We start from the raw sequence: 20,809 nt of genomic DNA, 5'->3' as shown, positions 1-20,809 counted from the left end.
AAAAAAATATGGACAGCCTGTAGTTTTGTTCAACCTGTTGATTACAGTATATTGTAAATTAAGATAGCTATTATTTTGTAACTGTTGTTTATAGGTACAAAAGGATTAGTTCTGTGAATAAATGTAAACAGATTTTATTTAAGGTATTCACTAAAATTATCTCTGTAGCATTAGCTGCCTAAGGAAGAGCAACAGCTGTTCACCTGGTTTATAACGTAAGAGTTGTTCTACGTTGCAGAGTCCTGGGAACTGTCCTACTTCAGTGAACACAGGGGGGATAGCATGCGTGAAAGCTCTCTGTATAAGATGCTTTCAGCGCAATGCATTAAAAAGTAGAATGTCTGAGAGAGAAATCTCCATTGTAGATATACTAGCTTTCCATGAGAAATGAGATCTATCTTATAAGAGGAAAATGTTCAAACCTAATACCACCCACTTGAATTTTGAACTAGTTCACCCTAGGAAGACTGGACCGTGTGGTTTTTCTGAGCTTTACATTCACAGGTCAATATGGATACAAAGCTAGTATGAATAAGAAACCCAGAACCTACAACCCATACCCAAAGGCAAGATTGTAAACAGGGCTACTCTAGATTATACATACTGCAGCATATATTTATATATTTTAAATCATTTAGATGCTACCTTTCAGAGGTTCAAGGGAGAACACAATAAATATGCAAGCATTAAAAAATAAAAGAACTTAGTTAATATTAGAATTAAAAGATCTGCCACTAGGAACAGCCATTTCAAATATACTAGATACGTTCTCAGGATATATCCCACCATGCAAAATATTAACCATGTAAATCATTACTAAACCTTGACAGAAGTTCTAGAAATTTGTAGCTGTGAGTTTTATTTGTTCAGTTATTCTTGGTGAGATCTGCTTATGCTTACACCCATACATATAAGTGGCTCTGTAGGTAGGCTGGGGCAGTATGCAGTGACATTTAAAGTGGTATAAAACCAGCGTAAACACACATAGGTGCATAGCTACACCTTCCCAGGAATCTTGTTTATTTGATTCAAAAATCCTATTGGCTACAATACACCAAATAATCAAATTCAGAGTAGCAATGCTATTACACGATCTTAAATTGCAGACAAGAATGAGAAAGCAATATTTTGGCAGGTTTTACAGATGCAGAATATTGCTTTCTTAACTCTTGAACTGTAATTCCAAGCTTACTTATGGTTGCTTCACCAGATGCATGCTCTGCTTTTTAGAATGGCAGTCATATTATGTAAGGCAGGGATGGGGAACCCGGGGCCCTCCAGAAATTGCTGAGACTCCCTTCAGCCCCAGCCAGCATGACCCATGGACAAGGAAGATACCTTATTTAAGGGAACGTCAGAGTTTCAGCACATGGACTTTGATGTCAAAATGTCTTATTTTGCAAGTGTCTTGTTCTGCTATGCATGCATGAATTGGGAAGTGGATATATAATCAATCTGTGTCAGAAATGTAGGCCTGGAGCGCATATTACCCATGTGGCATGGAAAGCACTATGACACTGCTTTCTCCCATACTGCCAGGATCACATGAGAACCATTGAGCTGCAAGGGAAGGGGATTACCCTCCCACTCTAGTATCAACCTTTAGGAAACTGGATTAACTCTGGCATGAAGAAGAGCCTCAACGTGGCTCCTCCCAGACTGACTGCTTCTTACCTGGTGATACAGATACAAGCAGTACTGCTGCTGGGATAATGTTAAGAGCCTAGCCTAGATGTGTGAAGTGCCACTTTCTTGGGAAAATATCCAATTGAAATGAATAACATTCACTTCCTTATAACTATGCTTATAAGGCTTATCTTCCTTTAAATATTGCTGTGACTTGACAGTATTTTCTTATCTGTGGCATTAAATGTGTATGTGTACATGCACAATACTAGTGGCTATGTGATGGAAAGGATCTATTTAATTACACAGCTCATTAGTCGAAATGTATTGTCAAGTGGGAGGAAAAGTTGACCCTCTGCAGCAATCGCATTAATTAACAATAAATAAATAAGTGGGACATTTCCACTTGAAGTGCTATTAAATTCCTGTCTGAAGGCATGCTCACTGAAAAACTTGAGAACTGGGTATTTTATTATTGGACAGCTTTATAATGTAACTGATACTCAGGTATTGTTACCTGAAGAAACTTCAGTAATAATATCCCCAATTTTACATATGGGGGATTTAATAACATTTTAGGCATTCAAGGTCACTATGCTTCCCTATAGAACAGTGAACTTCACACATCAGATAGCAATCCTGCTTTTGATTCTGTAAGGACATGCCACAATGATAAACAGCTGAACCAAGAATTCCTGAGTTTGCAGAGAGCTACTCACTCTGAATATTTAACGGATTTAAGAATTAAGTTGAAGTTAGTGGAAAGACTCTTCACATTCTAGCTAATGGATCTATACAGAGACATCATCAAAAGAGATGAGTTAAATTCACTAGATAATAATAACCAGGCTCTGACTGCTGAGAATTTTTAAGATGCTCTCCAGAGTAGACTACAGACTCTCAAGGAAAACTCATAGGTGTTTATCAACATCATGCTGAGATAGAAGTTGATTCTGCTAGCCCATGGGCTTTCTCACCCATCATCTTTCTCAGCAAATCCCTCCTTTCCAATTTGCTAGAGGAAATTAGCTGAACAGGATAATGTGAAACTAAAGCCTCTCTGCCAGTGGTGACTTCTTCTTTCCTCAGCATGACATCAGGCCAAATGCCTCCGAGCTTTCCTCAAGTGTCAATCAGTGCCTGGGTAGCTTCTGTTACAGTGGCTATGATGTGTGGCCAGTCTCCAATAATGTTTTTAAGCCTGGTAGATATTCAGTAAAATGTACATTCTAGTGAATGAAGCTCTTTCATTCAATTTACTGCCCTAGGAGAATCCATCAATTTAAGCATCATTTGTGAGAATAGGACTACAAACACAGATATTAGATTTAGGCAATCTGGATTCCTCAAAGTATTCTGATATTGACTAAATTGATCATAAATCTGTTCCACAATGCTCCCTGCTGTACACAAACCAGAAAGCATTAAATGAACATTTTAGTCTTAATGGTACTTCACATGAACATCAGCACTTTGCAGAGGGAAACGATTTACAGGCTTCCTGGCTTCCTACTCACTTAATCCCAGTCTCTTTGAGGTTTGCTCTTGCCAACAGGGCTGCTTGGCTCCTAGTTGATCAGTTGCTTACATTCAGCAACTTCTGCCTTCATTGCCATACTTCTTTCTCACACTTGGTTATTCTCAGCTCTCTGTGTGTTTTGAACTATCAGATAAACCCATGTCATAAGCTGTTTTCAGATGTAGGTTGACATGGAAGTGACCAAATAATGTAAAATATATGGGGGGAAATCCTACCTTATCACAGACACATAGCTAATGCATGCTGATAGTTAAATTGTCCTTCCTAATACTGAACCACCAAAGTTTTGGAAAGCTGATCAAATTTATATCCCTGGGCATATTCGCTTACCGCTTTTATCCACGGAGAAAGCAGTATCTTAATAGTGAGGCTGTCCCCCTTTCCCAACAAATAAATAATAGCTGATATAATTCATACAAAATAATCTGACAAACTTTTACAAACTTAGACTTATTTGCATTTCTAATGGTCCCAGTGATCACCATAGTACTGGTACTGTTGGGACTTCGTGATCAGAGGTCTCTCCTGTTCCACAGTATTTCAATCAACACCTTCATTAGCTAATCAAGATTTGTTTTCAGTTTTAAGCTCCATATCCTCTGCTATTATCTGCAACTATGAACAAGGTGGTTTAAATTATGCAAGTTATGGCACTGGAAAAATTAAAACTTCTAATCCATTTATTTTTTTAAAAAAATTAAACAAACAACCCAGTTTATGTTACAGTACTTTGTTCTAATGAGTATCTCCTATGGCTGCACAAAATTCTGCCTGCTCCCAGAGGAAGAAATAGAAGAGGGTAATTACGCAAGAAATTAAATTCCTTTACATGATTTGCTATGGTTAACGTATGGTTGAATGGCTCCATCTACTGGTTTCTAGAACACCATGCAACCATCTAGTTCAGTGTTTCACAAACCTCTCCCGCCCCTGCAGACCACTTGAAAACTACTAACCACTTAATGACTTTTATGCCTCTCCTAGCAGTTGTAATGCACTGTGCTAGATGTTATATTCTTAATTTTATTTTTATTGCTGCTTTTGTTTCGCATACGTTGTCATTACAGATCAAATTGCAACACAGTAAGATACAGTAAGATACAAATATAACTATTTCTTGAACCACAAATCCCCAGATGCAACAGACTACCAAAATAAAGCTCATGGACCACTGGCAATTCATGAACCATAGTTTGGGAGCCCTGAATCTAGCTGCTTAAACATAGCTTTTGCAGCTGCAGTTCTAAAACTACCAAGGAGCAGTCCCACTAAAGTCAGCCAAGCTCAGGTTTTCTTATGTAATACTATAGATTCAATCTATTATTAGAAGCAATTTTCTGCAGTTTAGGCAGCAACCCTATAAACACAACTGTGAGGTTGTAATGCTAAAACTAGATTTCATATTTGAAGTTTTCATGAATAGACATGAAATCCTCTGCATCCTTACTTCTTCTGTAAACAAGCTACATAGAACACATTGTGATTTACGTCTGAGTAAATGTGGGTGGCGCTGTGGGTTAAACCACAGAGCCTAGGGCTTGCCGATCAGAAGGTCGGCAGTTCGAATCTCCAGGATGGGGTGAGCTCCCGTTGCTCAGTCCCTGCTCCTGCCAAAGATAAAGGTAAAGGGACGGACAGGGGTCCCTTTACCTTTAAACATGCATAGGATTGTTTTGCATGTCACTTGATTAATTTGTTCTGGGTTGCATATGGCTCCCACCCTTTAACCTCACAAATTATTGTCAGCAGGAAATGAGAAATCTGACATTATGGAGCTTATAGGACCTGCCTTCTTTCTTTACACCAGATAAGGTCTCTTTGTTTCTTGGGAAAAACTATTAACGAGCTTCATCCACAATACATATTTCACATATTATGGGAGAACTTTCCAAAATATGAATAGTCCATAAAAATGATGAACAGGTGGCAAACCTAGGGGTATCCACATTTGCCAAAACAAAGCATTTAAAAGTATAATTCCTGGAAGACACCAGGATGGGAAAGGCTGGACTAATCCTAGGAATATTTACCAGAAATTGTAGGGGGAAATGGTGTTAAAGAACAGCAAGTCAGAGAGATGACAGCAAGCAGAATTGAAAGATGACCATAGACTTCAGCCCCAGTATTCACATTATTCTGTCAGATTGGAAGATGGTTCAGTATGCTTTCTATGCTATCGTCCTCCCCATACCTAGCATTAGACAATTTCCCAAAGGGTTGATGATGGCATGGACACAACCTGTGGCATGAGCTCTTCACATGCAGTTGAGGGCTTCCCAAATTGCTCTGGTGATATGGGAAAGCAGTACTACTGTAGCAACTCCACTAGCTAAACATGAACCCTGGACCTTGAGGAAGTAGAAAGTGAGGTTCAGGCACATGCATATCATACATTTAAAGCACATTCAATGCGCGACTTCCCCCTAAGAATCCCGGGAACCATAGTTTGTCACGGGTTCTGGGAATTGTAGCTCAGTGAGGGTAAAACTAGTTATTATGAGGAACACCATCTTTGATTCTATCTGAATTAGTGATTACAGGTTTTTTAAAGACTTTTTTTTAATACTGACTGCTATTTCTTGAGGCACTTAATTCCTGGAACCTACTAATGTATTAATTATTATTATTATTGCTTTAGTTGTCCAGGCAAGGGGCGATCAAGGCCCTTCTGGTCCAGCAGGCCCTCCTGGTCCAAGAGGACTCCCAGGCCCTGCAGGGGCTCCAGGAAAACCAGGATATGGAAGCCAAGGACCTCAAGGGCCACCGGGACCCCCAGGACCCCCAGGACTTTCAACCGTTGGAAAACCAGGCCTGCCAGGTTTGCAAGGAAGGCCAGGGGAAAGAGGACTAACTGGTGAAAAAGGAGATATGGGCCCCGCCGGTCTCCCAGGGCCGAGAGGTCCCCCAGGGGCCCCTGGAATTCCTGGTCCAGCTGGGGTATCTGTTGCTGGAAAACAAGGGCTGCCAGGGCCACAAGGGCTAAGGGGTGCCCCAGGAGAAAAAGGTGAGCCAGGCATTCCTGGTATCAATGGACAGAAGGGTGAGAGCGGATATGGGGCTCCAGGTCGCCCAGGTGAAAAAGGTCTGCCGGGGCCACAGGGACCTTCAGGCCCTCCAGGACCAGCAGGGGTAGGAAGGCCTGGAGAAAGAGGATTTCCAGGTGAGCCAGGTATTAAAGGGGAGCGGGGTTTTCCAGGCACCTCAGGTCCAATTGGCACCCCAGGTCCGCAAGGCTCTCGTGGGGAACCTGGAGAACCAGGAGTAGGAAAACCTGGACCAAGTGGACCACCAGGAATACCAGGGATCCCTGGAGCAAAAGGACTTCCAGGTCCCTCTGGCCTTCCTGGGCCTTCTGGTCTCCCAGGATTTGGAAAACCAGGGTTGCCAGGGATGAAGGGACAGAGAGGACCTGAAGGTCTCCCTGGTGCCCCAGGAGCAAAGGGAGAACAAGGACCAGCTGGTGCTCCAGGTGAACCAGGACCACTCGGACCACCTGGCAATGCAGGCCCTCAAGGGCTCAGAGGTGCAGCAGGTGAAAATGGCCTCCCTGGACTCAAGGGTGAGAGAGGCCCTGCAGGTCCAGCAGGATTCCCAGGTGTTAAAGGAGAGAGGGGTGCACCAGGACTGCAGGGGAAATCAGGATACCCAGGGGAGCCAGGACTTACTGGCCCGAAAGGACAACCAGGTTTGCCAGGTCCAAAAGGGGATGCAGGGCATGCTGGGCAACCTGGCCTGCCTGGACCAATGGGATCACCAGGACCTAAGGGAGTGGCAGGAGTCAATGGTGAACAAGGCCCTAGAGGACCGCCAGGAATACCTGGTACAAAAGGACCAATTGGTCCTCCAGGTATTCCAGGATTCCCTGGCAGTAAAGGGGAAACGGGTGCACCAGGATTACCGGGCCCAGCTGGTATTGCTGCAAAGGGTATAGATGGGCCTATGGGACCTCCAGGACCACCAGGCCCCAAAGGCCACAATGGAGAGCCTGGTTTGCCAGGTCCTCCAGGTCCACCTGGGCCTCCTGGACAAGCAGTAATCCCAGGTGGCCAGGCCCTGGCCGGAATGCCTGTTATGAAAGCTGGTGAAGTGCAAGGTCTAACTGGCTTTCCGGTGTCAGCTTTCACTGCCACTCTTTCCAAAGCTTACCCTGCATCAGCTGCCCCTATCAGATTTGATAAGATCTTGTACAATAGACAACAGCACTATGACCCCAGGTCAGGGATCTTCACTTGCAGGATACCAGGACTTTACTACTTTGCTTACCACGTGCATGTGAAAGGGTCACATGTTTGGGTAGGCCTGTACAAAAATGGCTCGCCCATCATGTACACCTTTGATGAGTACAAGAAAGGCTACCTCGATCAGGCTTCTGGTAGTGCTGTTATTGAGCTCATGGAAAATGATCAAGTCTGGTTGCAGCTGCCCAACAATGAATCAAACGGCCTGTTCTCTTCAGAGTACGTTCACTCCTCCTTCTCAGGTTTCTTATTTGCACAAATATAACATTCTGCCACCCCCAAAATATAGCATCTTAGTATTTGTGTTTCTACTTGTAGATGTCCAGCGGAGACTAGCTGAAGAAAGTGTGAACTCAAAATTAAATTTCAAAGGCAAATGCTACATGATGTTTATCTTAGGTGCTGTTTTTAAAAGACATTTTAAAGAAGGGGTCGGGAGTCTGTGGCTCTCCAGAATGTTGCAGGATTCCAACTCCTATTAGCCCCAGCTAATTGTCAGGGATGATGGGAGATATAGTCCAACAACATTTGGAGGGTCATATGTTCCTCACTCCTATTTTAAAGGGTGATGTTCACAAACTATAATTGTATTTCAGTGCAATACTCAACAATGTATTTAACTTGCCCAAACACTGAGAAATCCCAATTGCAATTGCCAGGATTAGAGCTTAAAAATTGTAAGGCTACAGGGTCTTATCATTCACAAAAGTGTAGAAAAGAAGCATATCTAAAGATCTAATGCTTCCATTAATGATACTGATTTAAATGAGTTTATTTTCCCCTCGAAGTAGATTAAAAAATAATTTTCACAGTTAAAAAGAGGCTGAACTCATAGGTGAAAGACACTATGGCTACAAAGTTATTTCTTTTGAAATCAGAGAGGCTAGCTTATCACAGAAGTGTATTTCGGGTGGGAGTTCACTGGCAAGCTCATATACAAAGTTCATATGCATGTGATCACTGCGATTATCACTCACAAATCTAATGTGAAACTACTATAATTAGTCATTAGGAATGATAAAGTTTGTCACATTGGTTAATTAGTTAACAATGTGTTAAGTTCTATAAGATAAAATTAAATATAAGGTGCTACAGACTAACTGGAATATTCTGAATAAAATTATTTTAGCATGGTTAGGTTGTGTCAAAAGTCTCTTCCAAAAGAAAATATTCATTCAAATGGTTTTAAATAGCCTCCTCTCCCTTAAATACATTATGGCATTGAGAGAATGATAAATGACGGTGGGGAGGGAAGTATTATTTAAGTTTATTAATTTTACACTATGGTGCTTGTACAATTATTCACTTACTGTACCAACATGAGACCAGTTAAATTTTTTAACATTAATATTTCATCCCACACTAAGTTCTTGATTATGTTATTTTTGTCTGTGTGAAATAAAAATAAATGGTCTTTATTATATTATATTCATTTGACACCAGCATTTTACACTTTGTTCTAAAAATGTCTAGTTGTGTTTGTCAAACGTGATTTTTAAAAGCTGTATTAATTAAAAAAAGTGAAACCTATTTCTGTTTTGCTTGCCATTATTTAGTACTTTTAAAATTGTTTCTTGGAATCATGGGGTTGTGGCAAAGTCATTGTTATTTTCCCAAATGACTAGACTGACAAAAACCTGTACATGATACACAGTTTTTTTAAAAAATAAGAATTTTACCTGAGAATTTCTCCTATTAAAAAAATATGAGTGGGGCTTTTAGCTACCAGCTACATGGCTGCACTGAAAGCAAAACAAGCCCATCTCTATCTGACAGGATGCAAGCGCTGTAAGGGGAACCTTGAAGTCAAAGGTACTACTATCTCAGTACCATGCGGCCTAAGTCTTTTAAACCATCATCTTGATCCACAGAACTTCAAAGGAAGGAGGAAAATCTGCCGTGGAGATATAGACCTGGAGGTACAAGGCTACATACAGCTTTTAAGTATAGAAATACAGATACAACTCCCTATCAGCACTGTGCAAAGCTCCAGCATCTATCTCTGAATATAATTTATTATATTGTTACATTTATTTTTTTGAACCTGCCCTCAGAAGTGAATTCTGAAATGAGGGTGGGGTGGGAGACACCTGTAATAAATAGAAAGCAGGTAGTCTAGGGATGTCCCTTCTCCCTGTTCACAGTCCACTTAAAAGTCTGGAATAAGCCATATTTACCTCCGGCAAATTTTTCACACACACATCCAGTCAGATTATGTACATCTTACAGCATGATATGATTGAAGAGCCATTCCTGCCTCCATGCCATATCATGGGTGAGGAACTCTTGCAGGGCCTCCTGGAACAGACACCCCTCAGACCTGACACACAGGCCTGGCATTAAACACACTGGGTGTTTCCAGCCCCTTAACAACGTTGCTGCATGTATTGCTCTGCAGTGAGCTTGACCCTGGGTGGGATTTAGGCTGGAAACAGACATTCAGAGGGAAACAGAAATTTCCCATGCTGTATGAGGGCATGAGATGAGCATTGGCAAGTGGGAAAAAGGAATGGACAAACTGATGTTTCAGGCAACCACAGAACTGGGAAACACATTTTTGTCGCCAAGCACCTTGTTCCATTCTTAGATGCAAATCTTCTAAGTACAAGTATAACCCTAACTTAACATCACTTAACTAAGAATCGATAACTTGGAAGACTTTCATCAGTATAGAGGTGACTATTAGTGCACTTCTATGCAATGGTTATAGTTTGGTCAAGTTAACCATATATATGGTATTGAATGGGCACATTCAACGCTCAGACTACTAACTGCCATGAACTGTCAGATACACAAAGAATAGCTGCTGCTGCTGCAGCTGCTGTTGTTGTTGTTGTTATAAAAATACCCATCATATGACAACGAATTTGCTTACCTTTAAAAGCTGAAGTTTTATAATTATGCTGTATGGCAGCAACAATATCCTTCCAAAAGTCATACTTTCGCCTAGGACTATGCTGTAAGCAAGAAAAAAAAATCAAGAAATCCTTTGAGCTTCCTCAATTAAAAGTCACTCCAAATTTTAACAGAACAATCACTGTGAGTTTCATAAACTAGCAATTTCAAAGGGAACCTGCAGCAACAGCAAAAACGTAGCTTGAAGAGCTCATGTTCAAAGGCCAGGCAGCAATGCTCTCTTCTATGGTTTTTTTGTTTCATTCCCCCACCCCTGGTTGAGTTACAATACCTCCACAGCAAATGGCTGTACTTTGCCCGAGGGCCTCTGAACTTTGGAACTCCTTGCCACAAGGAAAACATGGTGGCAAATAATTTAGCAATTGCCAAAGATGGATGAGACACCAGTAGACCATTATTTCTGCAACTGCCAGCTGATTATTCCAAACTTTGCCTCCATCTGCCTTGGGGTGAAATTTTTGAGAACCACTTGTATAGTCTATTCTGTCACCTCATTCTGCTGTGTGTGTATATAGTCCATGCCTAAGTAAGGGAAATGGATGGGGATTTAGATAAGAGTTACAACACAGCTCAGGTTTTAACTGACACTGAAAGGCAACATCTTGTTTCCTTATCTGTTAACAACCTATCATGAATAAAAATGCAATAATTAATCTTGTGATACTGAAATATACAGATCATTCTGCATCACTTACTGTGTTGCTATTTTGGGTGGGTGGAGGGAATCTTCTACCACAAAATCTGAAACTAAACTGGCAGACTGATGTTATTTACAAAACAGATTAATCACAGGCATCACAGGGGCATGAAAGTGTTTCGGTTTCTGCTCTTCATTTTAACAAATCTGTCTCTTTGCAGTTCAGCTGTTGTAGTAAATTGTTCTCCTTAGTGACATGCCTAAAATTACTTAAAAGCTTTGCTATACAGAAGAGCTTCAACATGGGCCTGCGGAGGCAGCAAACTTTGCATGCCAACCAAAAGTAATGCAAACACTTTTCTAAACACAGAGGTGGAGTTACAAGGTTTGGAGCACTCAGTAAACAAACAAACAAAAACAAAAACATCCCTGTCCCCATTTGCCCCCAACACCAGGAACCAGGCCAAATCGAGACTGAGGTTCCCTCTCCCCATGACCCTTGCATGTAAAAGAGACAACACCTTTTTCTCGCTTCTTAGGCCAACTTTTTCCACCCCAGCTTTCAAAGCACAGGACCTGCCCTTTCACTGAGCAGAGTGACAGGTGCAAGTGGCACAAATCTATGTCTTTCACCCAGTACTGGTTCCAACTTGGGGGGGGGGGAGACCCTTAGGCAAGGTGCCCTCAGTGGTCCCCCTTTTTCTGTAGGCCTCCCTCCTCCTCTCCAAAGAACTGCTGCCTGTTCACTTGCCCTATCCTTCTGGGCCCAATCTGCACTGTTTCTTTACCAGTATTGTCAAGATTCAACTGCAAGTTATCTGAGCTTCAGTACAAGGAATAGGTGTCTCTGTGTTGTACCTTATCCTTCATTTCAGGGAGCAATATGAGTCACATCCCTCCCCCTACAAAACCACTGGCTTCTCATCAGTGCTATTTTTCTAGAAAAAGAGGTGCCGGAACTCACCATGTTCTCTTAGAATGGCAATGGCATCCACCTGAGAGGTGCCGGAACTGATTTCTGGTGGAAAAAAAGCCCTGCTTCTAAGTGTGGCCTATAATCAGGAGTGGCCAATATTGGGGTTAATATGGTAATTACTTACTATTATTATTATTACCACCACTGCTACTTTTGCCAGTGTAAGGAGGTGTGTCCTCTGAATATCATGAAAGCTATACAATGAGGTCCTTCTTTTTGTGTCGCTTCCATGGGAGATCTGGAGGGTGGCAACAGGAAAACAGGCCCCTCCAGTGGTGGATAAAATAGATAGAGAGGATGTCACATATACCTCCCTGGGGAGAGCATTCCCCAGGAAGGCACACCTGGCACCATCTTTATTTGTATGCACCAGGTAAAGACCCTCCTCTTTGCCCAGGCTTTTGGCCTTTAATTTGAATGGTTTGGGGCAATTGTGGCCTCTTTCAGCTGGGCAGGATCTATAAGACTCATCTTTTATCCTTGTAGATTTTGTTTTAGGCTTTTATTGGTTGTATTTGCTTTAACGGATTCTAACGTAACTCGCTTTGGTTCACTTCTGTGATGAAAGGAACTGACAAATTTAATTAATAATAACAGTGATTATGGTGCCAGATGCACCTCTGTGGGGAGGAAATTCACCAGCTTAGCGGTTGCCATAGAGAATGGCCTCTCCTAGGCCGCAAAACCATAAAGTTGCGAACTTGGGCAAGTTCTGTCAGCGTGTTTGCACATGGGGTGAGAGAGGTTCTTGTGGTTTGCCTATGCCCTTCAGTAAAATAAAGGAGAGTAACCACATGTACATTGCAGATAATGAAAAAGAGTTTGCCTGTTCAATCTGTAAAGCTTTTAGAACAGGTCAACCTAGCCTCAAGACTCAGGACTGAAAACCAAAAGATTCATTTGTCACCCATCAGAGAAAACAGGTGTGAATTTAGAATGCGTGTAGGAAGATGGTATTTAAGAGTTTATACAATTCACCATCCGGAAGCAGTGTTGTCTGTCATAGGGAAGGGGCAGGGCAGGGCACAGCACTGGAAGTGGGTGTTTCAGCAGAACCGCAACAGGGGAGGAAGAGGGTTTGACTTCCCATCCCCAGCTTCTGCAAATCCCAATCTCTAAGGGTGCTATTTGCACTTTAAATCTGTGCATGTTGAACATCATGTCTAATTTGGCCCCAAGACCACTACTTGGTCATCTACAGAAGTGACTCCTATGACTGCCATGGTCCAACTTATTCATTGCAATAGAACAGGTATATAAAATTCCATCACAGAAATTAAGTTCCTCCTGCAGCATAATTGTTAAGCAAGCCCATTATACAATACCTAAGCAAGGTGAGGAACAGAAAAAGGAGGAACACAAGGGAGAAAAGGCTCTTGTTTAAGTTAACCTGGTCTACAGCCCAGTGAAAAAACCCCACTGTTAATACTTACTTTATTTAAACCATCAACAATCCGTGCACAAAGAAGTGCCCCAGGCAGATCAAAGTAATTGTCAAAGGCAAAATATTTAGCTGCAGGGAAAAATAAAAGAATTTTATTTGTGTATTGTTTATTAAGAGGGTTTAAAACCCACCCTTCATCCAGTGGTTCCAGGGCAGTTTGCAGTATTATTTAAAACAGCAACAATAGTCCAGCAAAATAAAAGCAAGCAACACAATATATAATTAAAATTTCTGACATAAAACACATGAAAGCTGCCCCCTCACACCTTCTTTCAATGTTGCAGACGTAAAAAGGCAGAGCCAGGCAAGAGGCTACAACATTGGGGGTGCTGCCAGTGGAGAAGCCCTTGTGCCCTTTAAAAATCGTATGAATTCCCTCCATGTGAAAGAAACACAGAACAGTGGCTAAAGATACCAAGAAATCCAGTCACAGATTCCTTCATAAAATTGCAAACATTAGCCAGTGAGGCCCAAGCATCGTTAAATATATTATTTCTCTGGTACCTGAACGAGAAACCATTCCACTCATTGTCTTGAAGTGTCTCCATTCCTTCCTTCCATACGTATCTAAGATCTCTTCAGAGGTCATGTGTTTTGTGCCATGGCTTGCCCTGTTTAACATATATATGTACCAAGAATTAAAGGCATGGAGTGATACCCAACATTAATTGTACTGAGAGTAGACCCACTGACAACAACTCAGAAGTCCACCGACATCAATAGGTCTACTCTGAGTATGACTTAGTGGAATATCATTGCATGAATTGTATGAAATATTTCTTCTTCTTCTTCTTTCCAAACAAGAGATTCTTTAAAAATCTGCAATGAGATCTAGTAGTCACTAGCAGATTTATAATTTTGGGACTCAAATTTGGCAATATATATATATATATATAGACATTATAATACTAAATCTGAGTCACAAAATTATGTTCTTTAGACATTTTTCTTGCTCTTGACTAATCTTTGGATTTCATTGGACCTGGCAGATCATTCCATTTGTCAGTTCCTGTCAAAAAATGCTAATATTTTTAGAGACTTGACAAAGGAAGAGGGAAGGGGAGGAAAAGCTGAAAATCTAGGTGATGAATTCTTCCTCTGGTGTAAATAATAAATAGTATAGTTTTATTTTACACATTGCTTTCAACTCCAATAATTTTGTTAACTGACAGCATTAAGGAATTAATTAACTTTTATCTGTATTTTGATTGGATTTTTACTTAACTAACTGGAAGAGTTGCTTTGCTACATTCCTCTGACAGTTGAAAGCTATTGGAAGCAAGTGTAGGATTTAGATGCATAAAAGTTATTCATATTGTAGAATTATTATGATAAGTTCACAGAATAGTATGATGCTGCTTTGAAAACAGATCCCCCCTGCCCCACACAAAAATCCACAATTATAGAAACTTAAGTACAGCGTTTTTATTAAAAAAAAAAAAAAGTTACCTCAAAACAGTTCCATCCTCTGCAAGTTTAAGGAAGTTGCCATCTTCCATATCCAACACCAAGCCTTTAAAGCTACATTTGTTTCACCGATAAGGTAGAGGTGGGGAGCAGAGTGAGAAAGATTATACATTTAACCGTGTATACATTTAACCTTGTATTCCAAATATATACATGTGATACGGACTACAGACAGTGGCCTTAATAAACCTATGGCAGTAAGAGATACTCAGGGCAATGGAGGGAGATGGGTAGAAAAGTTGGGAGAATTTGGTCAGAAATGGGAGCATAAACTGCCACAATCCACATGTTCATCAGTCAGGAACTGTTCGGGGTTTTTTGTTTTGTAGTCTGAAAACATTATGTAAACAATTGCATTATTTTCTACATTGTTTTTGGCTTCCATCAAAATGCACTGAAATTGGCAAAGTAATTAATTACAAGCTGAAGTATGGGCAAATCTATCATCATTCCAAACAACCTAAGAGAAATTGGGTATGTTGAAAAGACTTATTGCCAGGCCAGGACCCAGGGCAGGGGTGGGGCCCTCCAGACATCATTGGACTCTAACTCTCATAAACACCAACCAGCACTGCCAATGATTGAATATGATGGGTTCTCCAGATGCTGATCTACAGGTTCCGCAACACTTCTCTGGAGGCTGCATAGCCATTTGTGAGAGGAGTCCAGATGAAAGATTGCCTTTTTGATCTTCGTTAGGCAGTGGCTGGAGGAAAAATAAAGCCATCCAGCTCAATTTTCTAGATGAGAGATTATGGATTCCACAGTGTCACTGAACAAAAGAACCACAGAACCAAGTGGTGAGGATGAGTACCTGAGCAGCAAGAAGTAGGGTTGAGCCAAACAGGTCACACATCCAGGAAAATACTCTAAGTAACTCTTAAAGATATGTATGGGTGTGTGCTTTTAATGCATGCAATTAATGAGCTGACGAGAAGTCTGGAAATAGTTATTATTTTTAAACAGAATCACTTACCAGAAATCCCAGCTTTCAGGGGATACGTTCAGCAGTTCTTTATCATAACCTTTCTCTTTCACCAAGTACTGAGCAAAGCTATCATATATAAGCTGCAAATTAAGAGAGAAAGGAAGATGTAACACTACATAAAATTAAATATACTGAGACACTCAAGATTCTGTCACTTCACACTTTAAAGTTTACCTTATTAGCTGCAGAAGAATGTTCTGCACATAAAAAGGCTAAAATTTAGATTAATTCTTAACACTCACATTTCTTTACCCTCAAGGTGACATTTTGAGAATGAAGGGTGAAATGTTCTGAAATATAACCCAGCCTCACCTCAAGGTTCCCCCCCCCTTATGTCTCAAACATAGTTACTTCTTTAACGTGGGCAATGCACACATAGAAAACTAGTTGAAATATGTGCATGGAAAGAGCTTAAGATGGTCTTCATCACTAGTTGCAATGTTTACATGGTGTGTACCTTGGCAAACTGTTAGAAAAGTGAGATGCAAAAAAATTTCAATAAATATTGCAACTTGTGTTTGAACAATAAACGTGCAGTCTCTCTGCCACTAACGTGCACTCTCTTTCTCCTCCATTGGGAACAATCCTTGAGAAAGGCTGCCCTAGGAATTTAGAAGCGTGAGGGTAGGATAGGGTTCTCTATCTTCAAACTTCACTTTTCAGGACTCTTCTGGAAGAAGCTATTAAAGTTAAACTGGCATAAAACCAGTTACAATTTCATAAATTAAAGATGCCCATAGATTTTACACCAGGATAAAAGTTGAAGGTGAAGTTTTGCTCTGGTTGAATAAAAAAAATACTAGATTTCATGCTTGTTGTAATTGTGCTGGACCCATGAGGAAAAACCAGCATTCTTCCCACAATAACTTTTATCACATGTGCTCTTGAATACCTGCCATTCAAATGAGTGGCACTTCCACAACAAAAATTCCCAGGGGAAAGTTTCAAGCCTTCATATAAATACTTGAAGATAAGGGGACAGATGGTTGGACAATGTTCTCGAAACTACCAACATGAGTCTGGCCTAACTGCGAGAGGCAGTGGAAGACAGGAGTGCCTGGCGTGCTCTGGTTCATGGGGTCACGAAGAGTCGAACACGACTAAACGACAGCAAAGGGGACAGAGGGGAGGAACAGACTTTGAAGATTGAGGTGTGTGGTGTAGTGATTAGAGTAACAGACTAGGACTTCAAAGTTCAAATCCCCACTCAGTCACTGGGTGATCCTGGACCAGTCACCATCTCTCTGCCTAACCTACCTGACAGGATGTAGTGGGGAGGGGAGAACCATGTAGTAATAATAATGAATAGCAAGCACAGTAGGGGAGGAGGTTCAGCTTTGTCTGCAGCTTTGTAAATGACCTTGTTCTTTTACAAACAAAAAAACAAAACAAAAACCATGTGTTTTCCCCAAGCAAGACACAAATATATTTGCTTGCACTGGTTATATTATGATTAATGTAACCAACTTTAAGGGCTTTGCCATACATATTTTCAAAGCATAGTGCATACATTTCTTACATGAATAAAACTTGGAAACACACGAGATGTAAGGCACCCGACATATTGAGCCTCAGGGAAATGGGCTGGAAGAAACAAAAGGGCGAGTTGCTGGATCCGGGCATCTCTAGCCCAGCATCCTGCACTGACAGCGGCCAGCCAGATGCCTACGGGAAGCAGCTCACGACGAGTCCTCTCCCCATCCAACGCTTGCCTACCCGGGAGTAAGCGCCTCCACGGAGCCCCGTGGCCCGCCCTTCCGAGTAAGCACGAGCAGCATTGCGCTGAAAGACTCCTGCTGCGCGCGTCTACTCGGAAGGAGGCTCCACGGACTTCAAGCGGCTGGCTCTGCCCTGGGCAGCGAGCAGAAATGCGGCGGTAGGGGGCGGTAGCTTCCCCGCTTCGCCAGCAGGCCTGCCACAAGGGCCGCAGGCGGAGGAGGCCCGCCAAAACCACGCCGCCGCTTCAGCCAAAGAGTCCCCTACCCGAGACGCCCGCCTCGCCTCCTCCGCCCGCGGGGCCCGTTTCAAGCCGCGCGAAGACGTCGCAGCGCCGCTCTCGGCCGGCGGTGGCGGAGCGCCCGGCTGAGGCTGCGACGAGGGCGGAGGGGGCGGCGGAGCAGCGTGCGAAGAGCGGGCGCTGCTCCGGTTGCCCGGGCGCTCGCCTTGCCTTCTCCCCTCGGCTGCCCCTCACTCACCCGGGCGCTCTCGACCAGGTGGTAGCGGCACAGCGTGTGGTCCAGGTCGAAGCCGATCACTTCGCAGGCGGCCAGGGAGAAGGAGGGCCGCGCCATTGCGGAGGAGGAGGCGCACGAGAAGCACGAGGAGAAGGAGAAGCAGCCGCCGCCGCCGCCGCCGCCGCGTCTGCCCTCCACTGCTCCGGGAAGAGAAGCCGCCCGCCGCGCTCCTCCGGACGCGCCTTCCTGCGGGAACCGAGCCGACTCACGCTGCCGGGGCTCCGGGGGCATCGGCCGCCGCTTCCGCCCGCTTCCCTGCCCCTTCCTTGGCGCGGCTCCGGCCAAGCCACCTGCACGCTGCGCCTGTGCCTGACCCTGGACGATCGGGTAGCGAAGTGGTCTTCGGTCCTTTCCTTTTTCTTTAAAAAAAGCGAAAACATTATTTTTGCCTCTTGGACCCTTAAGAGGATTTGGCAAGGAACGCTTCTGCAACGAAAGGCAGGGCTTCCTCTGAAACAAGGGTAAGCCCAGGACGCTGAACTTTTCGGCGCTCGTTTCTGCACCTTCCGCAGATCTGTCATTACACACTTTCTGTCAAAGCTTTTGCAGCCCCGTCATTTGTTGCCTATAAGCAGTGCCGGATTTAGGTATAAGCTAAACAAGCTATAGCTTAGGGCCCCACTGTCCTGGGGGCCCCCAAAAAAAATTTAAAGGAAAGAAACTGGATGTACATTTCCAAAATATAAGATAAAAAACAAAATAAAACCTACATACAGCAACAGTGTTTGGTGTTGTGTAGGCTCCTATGATGTAAGTAATGGACCCCGCTTGCTAGCCTGCTCCCTAAAATATCACTGGTTTCAGTTCAACAATTGATAAAATACTTATTTTGTTATGTACAAATGGCTTAAATACCTACCGTGTTTCTCCTAAAATAAGACATGGCCATAAAATAAGCCATAGCAGGATTTCTATGCATTTGCGAAATATAAGCCGTTCCCCGAAAATAAGCCATACCCCGAAAATAAGCCATAGTGACGCGGCACCTCCCATTAAAACAGCCTGGAGAGGCGTGGCTATGCAGCATACTGATGCAATGCGGTTAAAATAACACATCCCCTGAAAATAAGCCATACTGTGTTTTGTTGAGGGGAAAAAAATATAAGACGGTGTCTTATTTTATGAGAAACACGGTATTAGCAGTGCCGGATTTATGTACAGTGGTACCCCGCTAGACGAATGCCTCGCTAGACGAAAAACTCGCTAGACGAAAGCATTCGTCTAGCGGGAGGCAGCCCCGCTAGACGAAAAAGTCTATGGGGCTGCCTCGCAAGACGAAAAAAATTCGTCTTTTTTTTTTCGTTTTGCGGAGCGCGGCTCCCATTGCCGCTCCGCAAGACGAAAACCCCGCTAGACGAAAATTTTCGCGGGACGAATTATTTTCGTCTAGCGGGGTACCACTGTATAGGCTAAGTAGGCTGAAGCATAGGGCCTCTAAATCTAAGGGGCCTCACTGTAGGAAAACTGGCCTTTGGGCGTAGTGACACAAAAACCACAAACTGCCCTTATCAGGAAGGCCATGCACCAACGTGCACTCTGCCTGCTGGGGTACTGCCCTTATCAGGATGAACATGTACCACACCTACTGAGCACAGGGAATATCACATACACACAGGCCCATTTACTTACGTAGACATGGCATGTTGTAAGGATGTAGTCCCACCCTACCCATATATGGTACTTGCATATCCTATGGCTGATGAAATGTAGTCCAAATATGATGAAATGTTCCTGTATGCTTTTGTATAAATAAGGCTCTTGCAGCCCCAAAAATCATCAGACTCTTTCAACCCACACTGTTGTGAGACTGGTCATTTCGCACAAGACGAGCAGGCCTCGTCAGATGGTGCCCTCTCTGAGTGACTTCGGACAGTCACGACGCCTTCGCTTAGGCTCCAGCGCTCACCTCGCCCGGCAAAAGGGTTTCAAGGCGCCTTATCATCCTTCGTGGATCTCCGGTGAGTTGCTCCCTCCCCATACCTTTAAAAATGGGGCTATCTCTCTCTGCACCACAGAAGAAATTTTTTGATGCATTGAAATTTCTCCTGGCTACTGACAGCCTTGTGGTGTTGGACGAAGACTTAAAACTTCTTATTAAAGCTTTGTCTACCCATTGCCCCTGGTATCGCCAAGACGGCTCCTGGGATTTAAAAGAATGGGACAAAATTGGACATTTCTTCTACACTCATTCCCAAGTAGACCTTTGCGTCCTCAACGCTTGGTGCAAAGTTTACAAGGCTATGTCTACCCTCGGCCCGGCCAATATTCTTTTGGCTGCTGCCCCCCCGACGATTTCTCCTTTACCAACTGCTCAAGTGTCCATATCTCCAGCCCTGCCCTCACCTCCTCTGCAGGCTGATGTGCTTCCCAAGGCCCCGGAGGTGTCCAATTCATCTGCTGCAGCACCCCTCCTGCCTTTTGATGTCTCTATGCCCACAGCAATCCTCAGTAATGCAGCCCAGGCCGCCCATCAGGCTGCTGTTGGCGCGCTTGCTGCAGGTGCTGCACCCCCCCTGCTCCCGTCCTTTTGACACAACAGGACGTAGTCAATGGACTTACTGGGGAGGGCAATTTTCTAACCATTCAGCAACAACTGGGGCTTGATCCTTCCTATTGGGACGCCACCACTGCTGTAGCCCAGGAAGCACTGGTTCCTGTCCCTGATGAAACAACTGAAAAAGGTGGGCGTTGGGGTAGTGCCCTCCAAGGACTCTCAAAACCTTATGGGACATTTGTGGATCGT

At 43.2% G+C, this 20,809-nt stretch overlaps 2 protein-coding genes across 4 annotated transcripts in view; one reads left to right on the top strand and one right to left on the bottom strand.

Annotated features, from left to right (window-relative positions):
* The window catches only part of COL10A1 (collagen type X alpha 1 chain), a 37,540-nt gene extending 28,619 nt beyond the window's left edge, over positions 1 to 8,921 (top strand). For both annotated transcript variants that reach the window (XM_033143639.1, XM_033143638.1), the window contains exon 3: positions 5,805 to 8,921. In XM_033143639.1, the coding sequence (XP_032999530.1) occupies positions 5,805 to 7,669 (1,865 nt within the window). In that variant the 3' untranslated portion in view covers positions 7,670 to 8,921. The remainder of the gene's footprint in view (positions 1 to 5,804) is intronic.
* The window catches only part of NT5DC1 (5'-nucleotidase domain containing 1), a 90,810-nt gene extending 72,457 nt beyond the window's left edge, over positions 1 to 18,353 (bottom strand). Inside the window, exons 1-6 of one of the 2 annotated variants that reach the window (XM_033143640.1) lie at positions 18,028 to 18,352; positions 15,821 to 15,912; positions 14,827 to 14,898; positions 13,882 to 13,988; positions 13,367 to 13,446; positions 10,280 to 10,361 (exon numbers count right to left, since the gene is read on the bottom strand). In XM_033143640.1, coding sequence (XP_032999531.1) covers positions 10,280 to 10,361; positions 13,367 to 13,446; positions 13,882 to 13,988; positions 14,827 to 14,898; positions 15,821 to 15,912; positions 18,028 to 18,297 — 703 coding nt within the window. In that variant the 5' untranslated portion in view covers positions 18,298 to 18,352. Of the gene's footprint in view, positions 1 to 10,279; positions 10,362 to 13,366; positions 13,447 to 13,881; positions 13,989 to 14,826; positions 14,899 to 15,820; positions 15,913 to 18,027 lie in introns of both variants that reach the window. The other variant, XM_033143641.1, reaches the window with a different exon arrangement.
* Positions 18,354 to 20,809: the final 2,456 nt, after the last annotated feature.

The sequence above is a fragment of the Lacerta agilis genome, chromosome 3, assembly GCF_009819535.1.
Source record: "Lacerta agilis isolate rLacAgi1 chromosome 3, rLacAgi1.pri, whole genome shotgun sequence".
In the NCBI taxonomy this organism is placed as follows: Eukaryota; Metazoa; Chordata; class Lepidosauria; order Squamata; family Lacertidae; genus Lacerta; species Lacerta agilis.
The sequence above is the reverse complement of the archived record's forward strand: the minus strand, read 5'-3'. Positions and strand labels throughout refer to the sequence as shown.